This window comes from Phoenix dactylifera, unplaced genomic scaffold (assembly GCF_009389715.1).
Source record: "Phoenix dactylifera cultivar Barhee BC4 unplaced genomic scaffold, palm_55x_up_171113_PBpolish2nd_filt_p 000074F, whole genome shotgun sequence".
NCBI lineage: Eukaryota > Viridiplantae > Streptophyta > Magnoliopsida > Arecales > Arecaceae > Phoenix > Phoenix dactylifera.
The window spans coordinates 1-17,367 of record NW_024067674.1 but is presented as its reverse complement, the minus strand read 5'-3'; the positions used below and the strand labels follow the sequence as shown (position 1 = coordinate 17,367).

At 39.9% G+C, this 17,367-nt stretch overlaps 1 protein-coding gene and 1 long non-coding RNA gene across 4 annotated transcripts in view; both read left to right on the top strand.

The window, feature by feature from the left end:
* LOC120104671 (uncharacterized WD repeat-containing protein alr3466-like) overlaps positions 1-12,146 on the top strand; it is a 29,286-nt gene extending 17,140 nt beyond the window's left edge. For all 3 annotated transcript variants that reach the window (XM_039116179.1, XM_039116181.1, XM_039116180.1), the window contains exons 12-20: positions 1,728-1,824; positions 3,142-3,301; positions 3,373-3,421; positions 3,525-3,607; positions 7,707-7,927; positions 10,718-10,804; positions 10,883-10,958; positions 11,083-11,139; positions 11,821-12,146. In XM_039116179.1, the coding sequence (XP_038972107.1) occupies positions 1,728-1,824; positions 3,142-3,301; positions 3,373-3,421; positions 3,525-3,607; positions 7,707-7,927; positions 10,718-10,804; positions 10,883-10,958; positions 11,083-11,139; positions 11,821-11,895 (905 nt within the window). In that variant the 3' untranslated portion in view covers positions 11,896-12,146. The remainder of the gene's footprint in view (positions 1-1,727; positions 1,825-3,141; positions 3,302-3,372; positions 3,422-3,524; positions 3,608-7,706; positions 7,928-10,717; positions 10,805-10,882; positions 10,959-11,082; positions 11,140-11,820) is intronic.
* Positions 12,147-14,442: 2,296 nt separating this feature from the next.
* On the top strand, positions 14,443-15,021 carry LOC120104674. The gene is made up of 2 exons (XR_005507038.1): positions 14,443-14,695; positions 14,977-15,021. It is a non-coding gene; the product is annotated as an uncharacterized LOC120104674 (long non-coding RNA).
* Positions 15,022-17,367: the final 2,346 nt, after the last annotated feature.

Sequence of the window (17,367 nt, the reverse complement as noted above, 5' to 3'; positions counted from 1 at the left end):
TATCAAGTGCATGAAAATCTACACCCATGTCTTTCAGAGTGACATACGGACTAGTGAAGTTTGATGTAAAACAAGCTATTGGTCAAGAGCCAGAGCAGGTATAGAATTTTTAAAAGGGAATAATAAGTTCTATACTGATTATAGTATGATGGATGACATGTGTTGAACTGGACTTTTGAAATGTTTTCAAGAACATAATTCATTCCACTGTATATCATTCCATATGGCTCCTCAACCATCCATTTAGCATCACATGAGGTTTGAAATAGATGTTTCTCTTAACCAATAGCTATGTTCTAGCTATACTATAGTATTATGATATATTATAAATAATCATCAAATGCTTGCTGTATTCATTCTTACCCTGTCTACATATATATGCCTGTTCTTGCTGATGCATGTATTAATTTGTGCTGGCATCTTCTTATCATTGTGTATGACAAAATTGGTTTGATATCTTGACCTGTCTTGATTCATATTTTCTACTAGTTTTGCACCATCCTCCCATTCCTTCTTGAGGTGGCAATTTATGTCCTTAACACCCAAACCTTTAAGCTATGTTTGATGCTGTTGTTCATTCGCCACATTTTACTCAACAACTGAACAACATAACATTGGAGATTTTTCTTCTAGATGCCTTCATTTTGTTCTAGTAGCAATAATTGTATTTCGTATATTGCACAGATTTTGTTTAACATTTTTCTCTACACCTAAAGATAGACTTCCATTCTTTCATTTTACTCCAAAATCAGCTCTAGGGGTGCTACTGAGTCTGATTAGGTTGGACCCAGGAACCTACCAACCTGGATCCGGACCTGTTGGAAGGTTCAGACCTTCATTTTATCACAAATCCTGCCCATTCAATAATTGGTTCGGTCTGGGTCTAGGTAGGATAGGATTGAGATTAGGCTGGGTAGGGATCAGATCTAGGTTAGATCATGTACTGTCTGGGACTGGGTTCTGGCTGGATAGGGTATCAATTGGGATTGGGTCTGAGTCTCATGTGGGTACTATTATTTGGAAAGCTCAATTCTCTCTGTCCCCTCGAAACTATTTAGTAATGACTGAGCCTCAAGGCATAATTAGTAAGTTTTGTAAGAAGTGTGTGGGATATAAGGGTAAACTATATATTATTTACAGGGTAAACCATCAAGTCTGGATTGGATAGGATCCATGTTGGGTTGGGTTAGTAAAAATCAAACGAATGCCCCAGTGTATTGTATGATTGTGTCAGGTTAAGTCCAGGCCGGGTAAACTTTAAGCAGACCCATATTTGGATGCAAAAAATCAGTCTGGCTAGTGTCCTGATTTGGTCCAGCTAGAGTCCTTGTCGTATAGGTCTGCACATACTAATGACAACCCTAATCATCTCCCACCTTTCTTGTTGCTTTGACCTCTATTCCAAGATGTGAGATCCTTCTCAGACTGTTTTGCATCTGTCTTTGAATCATCAACTAGTTAGATGATTTGTGATCATATGATTTGTAATTTGTCTGTAAATATGTTCTAATTTGGATTTGCCTTTTTTTGGCTTTAGAATTCTAACTGTGCTATTGAGGTCAGGCTGTTTTTGTAAATTAGCTGAATTTATGTGCATGAAATTAAGTCATTTGATGTCATCAACAGTAGCCTGCCAATAAGGAATCTCTATGCCTATTGCAGTGTTTATTTCGTAGTTCTGTACCTTGTGGTATTATCAATTATGTGATGTGCTCAAAATGGTTCAGGCCTAGTGGTAACAAGTGGAGCGAAAGGGGATGGAAAACTTCTATTATGGAATGCTTTGAGGGGTGAGCTTGCTGCTGATTTAAATTCAAATTTAAGGTAAAGCAGTAGTTTCTTGTATAGAATGCAGATTATCCGAAGCCTACTTTCCTTTTGTCGTCTTTACTTTATGGTATTTGGAATTTAGCTGAGTGACTTTTTCATTTTGTTAATTGGTTTTCATATTTTTCAATGTACTTCCACATAAGGTGCTGGCTGAAATTTGCATAGTTAGCACAATAGTCTTTATGGATTCATCAAATCTTCAAATAAATGAAGATTGATGTGACATCCAATTGTAGAGCCAGCAGTCCCTTGGTATGTGATAATATCCTAGTGACTTGCCCCCACTCGTATGTTATGTTTCTAAGTACCATCCAGTGTTGTTCCAAGTATTTTGGGATTTCTTTTGAAAAGGAATTTTCTATTAAAGATTCACAGGTAACTCGAAAATTGTTGGCTTCTTTCTAGAATATATCTAAACTAAATAAGCCATCAAGTCATAGAGATTTTCTAGTCAATTACAATTTCAATGAAAATAAATAAGCTACCAAATCTAGAAAAAATTCTAGAATTGAGATCCTTCTTCCTGCTCTCAGACCAAGTATTTTAGATGATATAGTACCGAAAGAGCCTTGCAAGCGAACCAACATACCCAATCGGTGGCTTGGGCTTACAACGGGCTTGTTGTTTCATTTATGCCCATCATTTTGTCAAAAAAGGAAAAGTAGAAGAAGAACAAGAAAAGTACACTTTTGAGTTTTATTTGATGCATGCTTAGATTCTTTTTTTTTTTTTGAAATTTGAATCATTGTCTTTTCCAATTTGTAATGTTGTCTTATTTTTTATTCATTGACCATTATCCAATATGTGTTTCAGTTGTATTTGTTAAATGATCTTGAGTAAACGCAAGTGGTGGTATTATTTTCCTAATGTTTTACATTTAGATAAAATTGTTCAACATTGCTTCATTTTTTGTCCCCTTCACTTAAAACCATGGCTCTGCCACTGGTGACAGCTCATTTAAGACGAAGCCTTGATGGGTAAGTCCCCAAATGATTAGCATCAATTGAATTCAGAAGGTACTTTATCTGATACCTATGAGTGCTCACTCATTTTTGTCCATAGTGCATTGTTTGTGTTTGGGGTAGGGGTCTACATGTGCCTGCTATGCTGTCTGTATATGTGGATTTTTGAATGTGTGAGTGCTTAATAATATTTATTGATGACTGAAATTCTAACCTTTGTCTCATGCAATCATATATTATGATTTGCAATTCTGTTGTCTACAGGTCAAATAGACATGTAGTTATTCTAATTTCTAAATGTACTTGTTATAAGCTTCATTGAATTTATCTTTTTATTTTCTGAAAGCAGGATCCGAGACCAAGTTCATCCTTCCATTGATGCTATGGAGTTTGGCAGTGAAAATCTTCTCGTATGTGGAAGTGATTGTGAATATGGTGGTCCAGCTGTAGTGCAATTATGGGATATTGAATCTCCAGAATCCTGTGTATCCTTCCCTGCAAATGATTCTGTACGTTGTTTTCATTTGACTCCTGAAAAGCTTACATGTTCAACTGCTTACTGACACAGTTTTTCCTACAGTATATCACATCATTGAAAACAAATCCAGCTTGCAACACTTTAATAACAGGTGTGTTCTGTTATTTCATAATTGGTTGGCATTAATTTGTACCAATTTCAGCTCTGCTAGACAGCTAACTAGTTGAATGATACTTTATATCCTGGATGTATAGGTGCTGGGGATGGGACTGTTGGCTTATTTGACATCCGGACTTGTGCTGCAATTAATCATCTTTCAGTGGGCTCTAGTCATGAGGTGGTTTGTCTTCACTGGAAAATTCTTGGTGGAATAAATTGAAATTTACAAGTTATTTCGATATTTTTTTTTTCCACTTTTTTTCTTCAAATCAAAAAATTCCTATTTTGTTTTTATTACCTTTTTAAGCATCAATATACCGAGATTCTAATAAGATTGTATATTTCTGACCATACTTAAGTGCTTTTGGGGTGACCAATTGGGACTGCAAGTTCTCAAAATTCGGGTAAAAATGTTGTAGACTTTTGTTCAAGTCAGATTGTTGTGTAGTATATTATGGCCCAGGCATAAAAGTTTGGATAAAGCTCTCGGTTGCAGAGCTGAATGTGTAGCAAATTTAGAAATGGAAGGTCCAGAAAATGGTAGAGGTAGCTCAAGAGTTATGCTGATTGAGGGATGGTTTATTGACTGAGATCAAGATTCCAAATTTTGGTTTTGGTTGGGTATGTTGGGTTTTTGCCTTTGCAGTTTTGATATTAAGAATGAAAACGAAATAGTAAAAAAAAAACAGTCCCAACATGAAAACAAATCAACAAAATACATGTTACATAATTTTAGAAAATTTTGTGTTTTTTGGAACCATTGGATGTAGATTTGCTGTTTTGAATTGAAGTCTGAAATTACAAAAACTCTTAAAAGCTTTTAGAAACCAAAAAAATGCTAAAAAAAATCCTTGCTAGACATTAATTAAAAGTTTGTTATTCTTTTTAAAGTTTAATAGTTCTACTTATCTAATACATAACTATGTAAGTTTCTATGAGTAAAATGCATGAGGATCAGGCTAGACTTATATTTTGAACCTGATATAATATTTGACATTTACTTACGAGATTATTCTGATTCTCTTAATTCTTCGTTTCTATTTTATCATGGATCTTTTAACTTCATTGTCATGCTTGTGCTATCCTGAAACTCCTTACCACGGATGTCCATGGTGATGGATACTCGAATATTTTACCCGTCTCAAACTGAATGGGGTGGTTTTAACCGAAATTAAATGGGGATGGTTTAGGTGATGGTTTTAAAAATCCAAAACCGTTCGGTTTCGGTTTTGGTGAAATTCTTGACCCGAACCCGTCCCAAAACCAAACTCGTCACCGAAACCAAAACTGAATATACCCGTTATCTCTTAGTACCTTTTATATTTACTACAAATCCTAACCCTCCATCCCGTTCAATTTGGGTTGTCCAGAGGTCATGAATGGGTAAATGACTAAATGGATAAACCTTAGAGGCTAGAGAGATGACAGTTTTTCTCCCTCTTGATCTTCGTGATTATTGTGTTTGTTAGACTTGTTTTCTTTATGTAGTTGGACTTATTTTTAACTTGGATTGTTGTATTTGTTGGATGGTTATATTATTATTTTAGAATTATTGAGTTTGTTAGATGGTTATGTTATTAATTTTTGGACATATTTATTAGTTGAGTTGCTATGAATTATATGAAAATTGTAGATGATATCTTTAATTTAGATATTTATATATAAAAATTTTGAAATGAAAAAAAGTTAAATGGTTTTTGGTTTTTTGGTTTTGGTTTTGATTTGCGGGTTTTTTTTGCGCTTATAGTTTTTTATTTCAAAAACTATTTGGTTTCGGTTTCAGGAAGCGGTGATGGATTTCAGGTTCGGTTTCGGCTTTTTTACTAATTGCAACGAATCTGCTCTGTTGTACTGCTTCCCAACTATCTAGCTGTTAATTAGGTTCACTCTCGATGCATTAAGTGATATTTGAATACTGTGTTCATCCCTGTCTTCTTATCCCAATTCCCTGCCCATCCTTCACAGATGGTGATTATGATAAATTTTTTTTTAATTTCTGGTTTTTATACTATTAAGATTCTTTTCTTTATCATTAGCTTATCTAGTATCCATGACTGCCAGCATTTGTGTTTGACAAGCCTTGAACTCTTCGGTGAACAAACATATAATTGGAATCTAGTACCTCATATAAACAAGGTTTACTTATGTTGCTTACTAGTCTAAAATATCAAGTCTCACTAGATGGTTGAATTGAGTAATTCAAGGCTTATCTAGTTGCTCTTTGCCTTACCATGGAATATTTATTATTCTTGTTTCAACTTTCAAGGTTATGCTTCTTGTGATGACTGACATTACTAGCTGCATTATTTGGTTTTAATACTCTGTCATTACCATAGTTGTTGCCTTCATTTCCCTTTCATCTCTCTACTGTACATTTGGATGCGCTAAATAAATGGTAACATGTGATTGACTGTCACATTTTCAGCCATGACTTCCTATATTACCCTATTGTTTCCATATATTTTGTCTATGAGGTATCTTATTCTCTATTTAGCAAGATTCAGATACCACATTTTCACTATCTAAATCTAATATATAGACTTTTATCCTTGTTTGACTATGAGATTGAGGTGTATCATAAAATTTTTCTTTTACTTTTTTTTGGACTGCATATAGTTGTCTTGTGTATGTGTTGCACCATTGACTTAAATTATATGAGAGAATCAATTGTAATATGTTAGGAGTATATCCGTAGCAAGGTTGGAAGAATCAGTATCGATAGGCATGCTGATTGGCAACCGGTATGATACGATATCGGTTCGTACCATACTGAATCGTGGCTACTGGTTCCACGGAGAGGGAGTGGGCTGGAGAGGAAGAAGGAGAGGGAGGGAGAAGGAGAAGGGGAAGAGGAAGGAGAGGGAGGGAGTGAGCGAGAGAGACAGAGAGAGGGAGAGAGAGGGGGGGGCTCACTTGGGTTGGGTCTAGAGGATGAGGTGGCATTGGCATTAATGCGTGAAGGTACCGGTGGTGAGCAAGGGGCTCGGGACCACACCTATGCATGCGGTCTTCTCATGTAGAGGCTGTGGATAGGGAGGTGTGGGAGGGGTGAGTGAAGGTGGAAACCCTAACCCTTGGAGCGAAGGTGAGAGAGAGAGAGAGAGAGAGGAAAAATCCTAGTCGACCGATCGAAGGTGAGCGAAAGTGCACCGGCTGAGGGAAACCCTAACCCTCGGAGTGAGAGAGGGAGGACTTATCGGAAAGGCAGAAGACCCTCCTCTTGGACCATCACAAGCAGTCGGGGGGGGGGGGGAGGTCTCAGGCAGGGTGGGCGGGCTCTTAAATATCGCGAGTTGAGAGGCTGGGCACTCAAACATCATGAGCCATGGTTGGGGAAACTCGAACCACGTAAGTGCATGTCTCCAAAATCAAGGATGAACTGTGTCGGTCCCTGCCTGCCCGATTCGGCGTGGTTCAACCATCCTTGATCTATAGAGTTGGCTAATAACACCCATACTTGCATCTTTTCAATGAGTTCTCCTCATGTTCAGAGGAAGATTGATTAATAAATGGGAATACCATCGAGATTTATAGCTGGTTTTATTCCTTATCGTCCTGTTGTGCCTTCATCCAGGTTGTTTTAAACATTTTGGAGTGATCCTAAGAATTCAAGACTATTTTCTATCCTTTTGAGTAGACAATTAGGGCATCTTGTGTTTAAAATTAAACCTGGTGATTTGTTCATTTGTTTCAGGCCTATTCGATTTATTGGGTTCACTGGCCTTACCAGGTCTTAAGAACTTAGTCTTCAGGTGTGCAGTTATAGGAGTGGTTGTTACCTGGATCGGAATTTTTTTAATGACTCATGAGAGATGAGTGGGCAGAATCACAATAATTGCCATTATAATGGTCAATCAAGTGTGGTATGTAAGATGAGCTCCAAGATTACATGTGCTTCTGATAGAAATTTGTGTGTTTCATTTGGAGTTTTTCTCTTTTAATCCTTTAGTGACACTGCACACAGCTGTATTCATATTTTCCTGCCATGTCCGCTATGCTATTTTCTTCACCTGAGATTTTTCTTGAAATTGTCTGTTGCATTAAGTTTTCCCCTGCTATCCTAGGTGGTTGGGAGTATGAAAACATTTTTTTTAAAGAAAAATAATTGGACTAATATGTGAATTTGGCAGTTTTGGAGAAATCCCAGTTGCATTCTGCCTGACTGCATAAGAACTATTATTTGCTTTTTGTCTTGCTTTTACTTTTCCTTTTTATTTTATTTTAATCTCTTTATTTTCAACCTTCTTTTTATGTGTATTTGTGTTTCTTTATCACAGGTTACTTCTGTTTCATTTAGTGGTTGTGGTACCTATTTTACTGCCTCTAGCACATCAAATAACACCTTGGTATGGGATACACGGTTCCTGCCATTTAACCGTGGGCAGGCTGCTCTAGGGGCATCCTGTCAAAGCAATGATATGCGTTTCTTTAGGCCTCTACATTGTCTGAGCCATGGGAAGCAAATGCCTACTGCAGAACATGCTGGTCAACTGCCAGGGTGAGTTTCAAATAATAGGTTTGCTGCAGTTGTTTACTATTCGTATAATTAAACTTCTACCTATTCAAACAAGACTGGTGGCATCAGTTAAGCTGAAGTGAATCTATATTGATGCCATTGATTCATACTGAATTGTTGGGGTATTTATTTACTAATATTATTGGGTCATAAGTTAATAAAACATGACAGGTTCATTCATAAAGTGCTTTCGTTGCATCACTTTTTTCATTATCCATCAAAAATGTAATCTGATACCTGTTCTGTGGTTGTTAGTTCATTGGAAAGACCTCCGAAAAATCATATAGTTTTCTAATTTCTTTTGAACAGTAAGTGACTGTAACAAGAACTAAGTCTTCCCTGAGTTTGATATGTACGAAATGGCTGTGTATGTCCAATCACATGATCATACGTGCATTTTAAATCCTCTGCTTAATGCTGCTCCCAAAAAAACTTGAAAGATGTACAGTCAACAATTTATGTATATAATTTTGGCTATAAGAGGGCTGTAGGTGTATCTTTGTATCAGTGTTGCTAAAGCAGCGTCTAGATGCAAGGTGCAGGCAAAGCCCACCCCAAGCACCTTGCCTGTAGGGAGGCGAAGCTCCTTTAGAGAGGTGCACAAAAAAAAAGCCTCAGAGGCATGTGCCTCATTGAGACTCTAAGGTGCACCTTTCTTAAATAAAGCTCAATCTCTTGAACCTTTTCTTAGATGAAGATCAATCTCTCGATTAGATCTGTAGGAATCAATCTCAGCGATGATAATTAAAAATCCAAAAGAAATTAATTAAGTGGCTGACTTGGTAAAGGAAGAAGGTGGAGGGGGGGGGGACTCCAAGAGGTTCAATGGAGCTCCAAGGTTTGGTGTGGCAAGCTTCTGCCCTCTCCTTTGTGGCAGCATCAAAGCCATCAACCATCTAAGGTGCTTTCCTCTTCTTCTTCTTCTTCTTTGTTCTTTCTTCTTTGGACAGGCAACCCTGCTACTCTGTGAAACAGGATTTCTTCTGTTCTTCTTTTTTCTTCTCTCTTCTTCTTGTTTTGACAGGGCATCCTGCTGTACAAAACATGGGACTCTACTGCTGTGTGAAACAGGGGACTGAAATCCCTTTTTTGCCTCTTCTTCTTCTTCTTCTTCATCATCTTCGTCATTGTTGTTCTGCTGCACTTCCGCTCCCCTTTCTTCTTCTTCTTCAGCTGCTGCTGCTGCTACTCTTCTTCTTCTTTTTCTTCAGCAGCTGCAGCTGCAGCTGCAGTTATGTTTCTGTCTATTAGAAACAGAAAAGAGGATAGAGTATACCATGTCCTCCATATGTGTATAAATTTGAGTTCTAATGCCTTTTCTTTTGTGTTCATAAATTGATACTATATTATTAAATATATTTAGAATCATGTATCCATTTTTGTCTAAATATATATTTATATTTTTACAGCTCATTTCGTCAAGGCACACACCTTGTGTTTCACCTTTCGCCTAAGCTCCAAGAGACCTTGAGATTTTGACAACTTTGTTTTTTATAAACAGGCAATAATTGTATGGGTTTGGGCATGATTTGTTGCCGAATCATGTTTAACATTCATTAGAAGTTGTTGGCTCTGCCACTGAGGGCATTTTGGTTTTTATTATCCACCTAAAATGTGGATCCTCTTTGCAATCTAAGATTAAGGGTGAGAACACATTCAGGGCATTGCACTTTCCCTTTTTTCTTTTTCCCTTCCTCTCCTTCCTCTACTATCTTCTCTCTTTCCTTGTTCTTCCTATTTCTAGGCCTTGCACATGATTTGAGACTCATACAAGTTCTTAAATACTTGTGCCACAAAAATGTCTGGTTGGCTGGTGCTTCTTTTTACATTTCTATACAAAGATGTGCCATTGAATACATTGTATTATTGTGTAAAATATGCAGTATTTTGGTTTCTTACGGTGCTCCAAGATTGAATAAATAATAAACATGACTTCCGTAATCTGACTCTGCAGTCTCTATCAGGTTTAATAGGCCTTCTCAAGGTTTGCGATACTAGTATCATGCACCATCCCGGTAGCTAACTGGTATGGTACGCCCCCTACCGGCACGTGGTACGCTGTTTGAGGTAAAACAGTAGTTGTACTATGTGTCGGCATGGTGTTGTACGAGCCCTTATTTATACGGGTGCCTTACCGGTACAATATGGTATGCCCAATATCAAGTGATACGGCTTGGTACAGCAAGCCTTGATTCTTACATAGTGATCTTTAATGGACAGCACTTTCAGTAGCAATAGAATAAGGGGCCATACACTATAGGCTTGAATATGGTTTTGCTGGACTCTTGTTCTGGAATGTCTGACAATTATGACAAGTGCATGCACAATGACAATCAGGTAATATATGATTTCATGGTGAGTCAATCTTATGGAACTTGAGAGTTGCATGCATTAGGTATGAATGGTATAAGGACAATTAAAGGAGTCCCTGACAATGGAATGACTTGATTTGCAAGGATTGGAATATTTAAATAGTGGAATTGCATGAAATGAGGATTTGGAGAGGGCCCTTGCAATAGATTTAGCTGTTGGTACAAGAAAATTGCAAAGGATTTAATTTATAAAGCTACCTGTAGAGGATATAATATAGCTTATTGATTATTAATAGTAAATCCCTTTTCTTGCTGACTCTTTTATTTTATTATTTATATAACTGCTTAATGGATGGTTCTATGTAGTGCAATGAGTTGTATAGTTTTTTCTTTTATTTTGACATCTCTTTGTCATATTCAATGGCATATTTGGTTTTTTCTTTTTTTGGATTGTCTATAGCCATGTTGATGATGGTGATCAAGGTGTAAATGATGCTCGGTGGCTTCAAAGGGAGCCTGTCTTGGTTACTGTCAGTGGTGATGGGAGGTGAACTCATTTCCTTTTTTTATTCTTTTTCTCTCTGATATCCATCATGGTTATAACTAGATGAATTTGTGTACATAGCATGGCAATGTGGAATGTTGCCCTAGGTCAACCATGTGTCAGGCATATCATCAACCATACAAGATGTGTTAATACTGTACGTCAGTAATCTCTTCCTTTATTGCAGTAAATCATATATGTTTTGGCCTTTCATTAATAATGGAATGTTTATTTGGTCCCTCGCTCCTAGGTTTAAATGGTGCATTTGATTGTGATTGCAGGTTGCTGTGGCTCCAAATGATGAATACTTATGCACAGGGGGAGATGATCAAAAAGTTGTAAGTTACCTAAGTTGCCCTTTGTAGCTAGATAAATATCTAAATCTATGAATGGGTACATCAGTAGGTATGCACGTGCTTCTTCCCTATTCATACTTATCTTTTGTGCACAACAACATGCGTGCATGCATGTTAAGAGTGCTTTCTAGCATCATGAAAACGATAATGTAAAAAGCAAATACTTGAACTATCCTTAGGCTTTATTACCACTGAGTGTCCTCTTTCTTTGATTGGATGATCAATTCATAATGCGGGCGAGTATTTCACTCAATTTAATGGTTGCTCTGTCCATCTTTTAAGTGTCTGTGCCCCATTAAACAAAATACTGTTATCCGTTGTTAATTCTAACTGGGAAAGACCAGTCAGTACTTGTCATTGCATCTATACAAGCCTTTTGTAATCTGCTAGGCCTAATTCACAATTATGGTTGGATCTTTAACTTATCCTGTCATTGTTGATGATAAGTGTGTGTGTGTATATATATATATATTACCATGAAAGTTTATTTAATGGGACACTAATATATGTGCATGGAAAAAAGGTTGAAAGCATCCATATTCATCGGAGAAGTTCCCTAGAACCATGTCTTGAATCATGAAGTTGCCATCCAATGCTGTGCTAAAAAATTGCCTTTCAACTCCATGTTGATTATTTTGCCTGATATATCGATTTGGTTGACAGGTATTGTATCACAATAACAACGGAAGCGCACATAAAAAATGGCGCCTATCTCACCCACTGAATGGGAATAATTAGCATCATTCAGTACATGGCAAATTCTGAGTTCTATTGTGGGAAATGAGTCGGTGGAACAATAACAATATGTACAGAAATAGTTACATATGTTGGTCTACAATTTAGTCATTCTCTTGTGCAATTCCAAATTTTCGAGAAACTGGCTGAGGCTTGGGTACTTGGGCAAGATGCAGTGACTTGATGTCTTATAACTGTTGTCATGCAGGGTTTTTCTCTATGATTATCTGTATTTTCCAAACAACATTTTCTCCCTTTTTTCTTCTCTGCTGATATGATCTTATGATAGCTAAGAAAAATCAAGGAGATGACAGACCTGAAAATGTTGCGGAGATTTCTGATGCTGTATCTGTTCTAAAATTGGGGGCTTGACTGTTCTAAAATCAAGGAGATGATGGTCCTTGTGTTTCAGAATAGTTGTTTGAGCTTTGGTGCTGGTTGAATGCCGGACAGCGTCCTATGCGAAGGTGAATAACTGCTGAAACTGCTATTTAAGCTCCTATTTAGAAGACTGGCACTTATGTTTGAACTTGACCCAGGCAACTTGTCCTGCTCTGCTGCTACCCGAACTTCTACCTTCTTTCTTTCCTGAAAGAAATGAAATTATTCGCAAATAATTTACAGAAAGTGGTAATTATGGTTTGAGTACCAGTCCATCCTAGGAAGGATCATTATGGGACGCCCTTTCCAATTTTCTTTTACATTCTTCATCAAAAACATACCCTTTGCCTGTAGTTCTCCTCTTCCTTTTCCTGTCTCAACAAAGTATATTGCTGAAGCATGGCCCAAAGGGGTGAATGCCAAGTTACAGAAAGATCGGTTGATGCAGTGAAATTAACGTAACACTTAGAAAAATAATTTGAACTCTTCATTTTTGGTAATCAAGTGGAATTGGTATTTGGAGTTGGGAGTCTACGTTTGATAAGAAAGAGCAAAACATCTCCCTGTGATCCTTAAGAGTTTAAGTGATAAAAATGCAGAAATTACAGGAGAAAAAATTGTACTCCACCATAATGAATGATTTGTGCTCAGCCATCAGTGATGACAAATTCACTTGGTACCATAATTGCTATAGCTTGATTCACGTGGAGAATATGTATATGCCTGATGCTTAATTCAAGTTCATATATGTTTGGATTAAGTATAGATAATGATCGATCTGATTAGCATCCATATCCATTTACAATTAATTAACATGCATAAAAATTTTAGTATTTGTTGATATCCATGAGTATGATCACATCCACAAAATGAAATTGACTATGGATATCTGATCCATATACTTTCTTCCCTCGACTCAGTGAAGCCACTTGTTCGAGCCAAGTTGTCATGTCAATTTGGGTCAGATTTGGATCAGGTATATTGAAAAAAAAAAATGAATAGGTTGGATTTGGGTTTTGGCCTTGATTTAGAAATCAAATCATCCAAACATATTGTTGGCCTTTTGGATAAACATGCTACTTTTGATATATTTTCTTTAATTTTTTGGAAGATTTGAGTTGAGTGGGCTGAGGGACTTTCTTCCATCTTTCTAATCAAAACATGCTCTCTTATCAAAATTCTTAACCTTACCATCACATCTTTAACGATTTTTTGTTTTGACTAATTTTGATTCTTCGGTGATTATACTAATACCATCTCCAAGTATAGATCGTGATATTTAATAATTACATCTACAAATATTAATATCTGATAAAATTTGAAGTAGTATAGGATGCAGCTGGTAGGTATTATGATCAGTTAGACCATGCCAAGCTTCGTAGAAGCCAACAGATTTACGGATGATGACTTCGACAAGCAAATGCTCGAGCAATATTTTTCTATAAATTTTTCATTGAAGATACTATAAAATTATAGCTGAATTTCTATATTTGGGTTTGAATAATTCTAATATATTCTTTATTGTAGATTTCTATTTCTAGTACCACTATTCAAATCCAATGATGTATTTAAAAGTTTCTAGATGCATTTGACATACCATTCTAAGCCCATAATCACCATCAAGAATATGAATAAAATAAAATCAAGAAAGGAACGACTTCAAAAGAGAGACGCAACGGCTCTGATTATGGAAGATTTTTTTATTTGGAAAAAAATAAAAAAAGAGTGTTTTCCACCTCATGGGAAAGTAACTTTTCATGTTTTTTATGGGAAAGACTTTTTCATGAAATGTGGAAATCATATTTCCATAGGAATACAACTTTTTCGTCTCTCTTCTTTGAAAACTCCAATCAAATAAGAGGCATCTCATTATTTTTTTTTTGACCATATTTTTCTTCCTCCTTTTACCGCGAACCAAACGAGCCCAAATTGTTTAGCGGTTGTGCTTAGTCCTTAACTTTTCAATACAAGCAACGGCTCCAGAAAAGAGAGACGCAAGATCCATCGAACGGCCAATATCACATATCAACCAAAAAAAAAAAAACAGCGAAGTGCAGTCTCGCCTAAAAATTTAAAACGATCTCCACCCTCCAGTGATGAGTGGGAGATAAGGGGAAGCGTCCGATTCCGTTCGAATTCAAGGCTTTTTCCACACGTCCCGCTACTGGCGCCACGTTCGCCCCCAATACAAAACCCTCCCTCCGCTCCGCCTCTCTTCCTCTCTCTCCTCCTTCCAAACAAAACCCTAGACGTCTCCCGGGCGTGGGAGATCAGAGGGGTTATTTTTGATATATTCTGGTCTCGTCTTCGATCGCCGGAAGCGATGGAGATGCCGCAGGACGATTTGGATCGGCTCGTCTTCTTCGAGCATGCCCGCAAGTCCGCCGAGGCCGCCTACGCCAAGAACCCCCTCGATGCCGACGTGAGCTCTCGCCTCCCTCTTTCCTTTCCATTTTTTTTTTCTTTTTTGGGGAATGGATCCTTCGGTTTTTCTTTTTTCTGGGAATAGATTCTTCGGCTATGTCGGCGGTGTCAGCACTGGAAACCCTAAACTACTGGATAGATTGAGCTCCGACAAATTTTGTTATTCTTTTTCCTGTTTGTTTTGGTATTTCTAGGTGGTTATTTGGTTTTGAAACCCTACTCTGGAATACTCGAATAACATAATTCTTGCTTTTCTTTTTTCTTTTTCCTTTTTTGAAGAATCTAACACGGTGGGGAGGCGCGCTTATCGAGCTATCACAATTTCAAACTGGAGATGATGGTATACAAATGGTAAAAGGTACTGTTTATTTTCTTAAAAATCTTGTGTGCGTGTGTGTGTGGAAATTTCATTTTAGGATGTGAATATCTATTTATTTGACGCACCAGAACCTCATCTTGTTAATGTGGAGATAGCACGATCTATTTATTTTATCTTTGTAGTTTTTGTTGCTGGTGGTCCAAACCGAGAACGATTGACACAGCGGTGTGAACGGGGTTCCGTCTGAGTTGTCTTGGTTGGTGTTGGTTACGCTCCACCTTCCACCGGGAAACCTGCAAGCAAGCCTCGCACCACCACTGGGGTAGTGGGGGCCCTCCGACGATCAAGTCAGAGGAGATTGGAGGAGGAGGAGAAATTATAATAGCAAGCAAGAGAGTGCTCTGGAAGATATTGCTTACCCCCCCTTCTCCCCCCAGCCGCATATATACCTGGCTGGGGAGTCTCTGAGGGGGGTTTGTCATCGTGGGCGCGGCGGAGTGGCCACTGACATGGTCGTTACAGGGCGTCGTGGAGCAGCGCTGGGTACGGCCATGACAGGGCGTAGTGGAGTTCCGCTTTGTACGGCTGATACAGGAGATCGTGGAACAGCATCGGATACAGCCGTTGCAGGGAGTAGTGGAGCAGGAGGCCTCGGCGTGCCTCTGGGAAGCAGCCTGTCGTTATCAAGAGATCTCCGACTCGGGGTCGGAGTGCTGGATCAGGGGGCAGCCGACCCGGGGTCGGGCTGCGGTGCTGAGGATATCCGACTTGGGGTCGGATTGCTAGATTAAGGGGCAGCCGACTCGGGGTCGGGCCGCGAAGCCGAAGATGTCCGACTCGGGGCCGGACTGCTGGATCGAAGGGCAGCCGACTCGAGGTCGGGCTGTGGAGCCGAAGATGTCCGACTCGGGGTCGGATTGCTGGATCAAAGGACAGCTGTAGTCTTCATGGGCGCGCGTGCCGGTCACGTGGAGCATGGCGGCTTAGTTCCCCCGTAACAGTAGCCCCCCACTTCCGAGCCTGGAACCAGAAGGGGAACGGGTGAAGGGAGTGATGCTTCAAGATTGCCGCCATCCCTCGGAGAGGCGCGCGCGCTTCGAGCTTTCCGCCTTCTTTATGGCGTATGGCGGTTGTTGCTGACCTGGCAGTCTGAGGATTTCGGCGGACATCTTTCCTTAATGGTGTCGATTCGCCTTTGGGGCGCGAGCGACCCTTCGGCGGCCAGACGTCCTCTGGCGTCATCGAGGCATCACCCGCCTTTCCGCCTATTTAATCGGGGGCCCTCCCCCGTCCGTCTTCCTCTTTACAGACATTTTCGAGTTTCCCCTTTGCGCTGCCGTTGTTGCCGTCGGACTGTTCGCTTGCTTCTCCTTTGACGCTCTCGGAGCCGTTCTTCCTTCTCTTCCGGTGAGTTACCCCATTCTTCTACTTAGGGCTCTTCGTACTTTCTCCTTTTGTACTAGTGTACCCCAGTCGTTCCGGTCTTTCCCCCCTTCTTGTCCCCGTCCTGACCGTAGGTATTGGCCATTAGGAATGGGCGAAGTGAGAGCAGACCGCATTAAGTCGGAGCTGGTCGCCGAGGACTTAGACAAACTCGTGGCTCGGTACCACCTTCCCGAGGCCTGCAACGTTACGCTCCCGGGGCCTGAGGAGAGGATGTCCCATCCTCCTCCAGGAAAGATCGCCATCAATGAGGGCATTCTCCAGGCCGGGTTCCGCTTTCCCCCTTCGGACTTAGTCGTGCAGGTACTCCGGGGTTTAAGAGTTGCGCCGACGCAACTGGTGCCGAACTCGTGGCGTGCCCTGACGGTCTTCCAGGTTCTCTGCCGCATGCACGAGATTCCCGCCACTCTGAATGTTTTTTGGGAGTTCTACAGCCTGAGTGGCCACCCCCAGGACAAAGGGTGGTGGTGCTTTGCGGCGCGGCGAGGGTGCGGCCTCGTCAAAGAGGCTCCTTCCTCCATTCACGGCTGGAAGGAGCGTTTCTTCTTCATCGATGTAGATCCCTCTTGGGAAATCAGGGCGACCTGGGAGACGCCGATGAAGTCCCCGATCGGCCTATCGAGACTGTCGAGGAAGGAATCCGATGGCTTGGCCGCCTTGAAGGGGTTGGTTGCCGAGGGCCAGCTCCCCCCGGTGGCCCGCCTTATTTCCGAGGATACCTTGGTGAATGTTGGTCTGAGCTCGGTCCCCACCGACCGTGAGCCCGCCACCATTTCTTTTTTGACTTTTTTCTCCTCTTTCGTCTCGTTCTTTCCTTCGGTTTCTCAGCCCGACCATCTCGTTCTTGTTGCAGAGATTGACGACGTCATGCGGTCGGACAAGGGACCGGCCGTTGGTAGGTCGTCCCT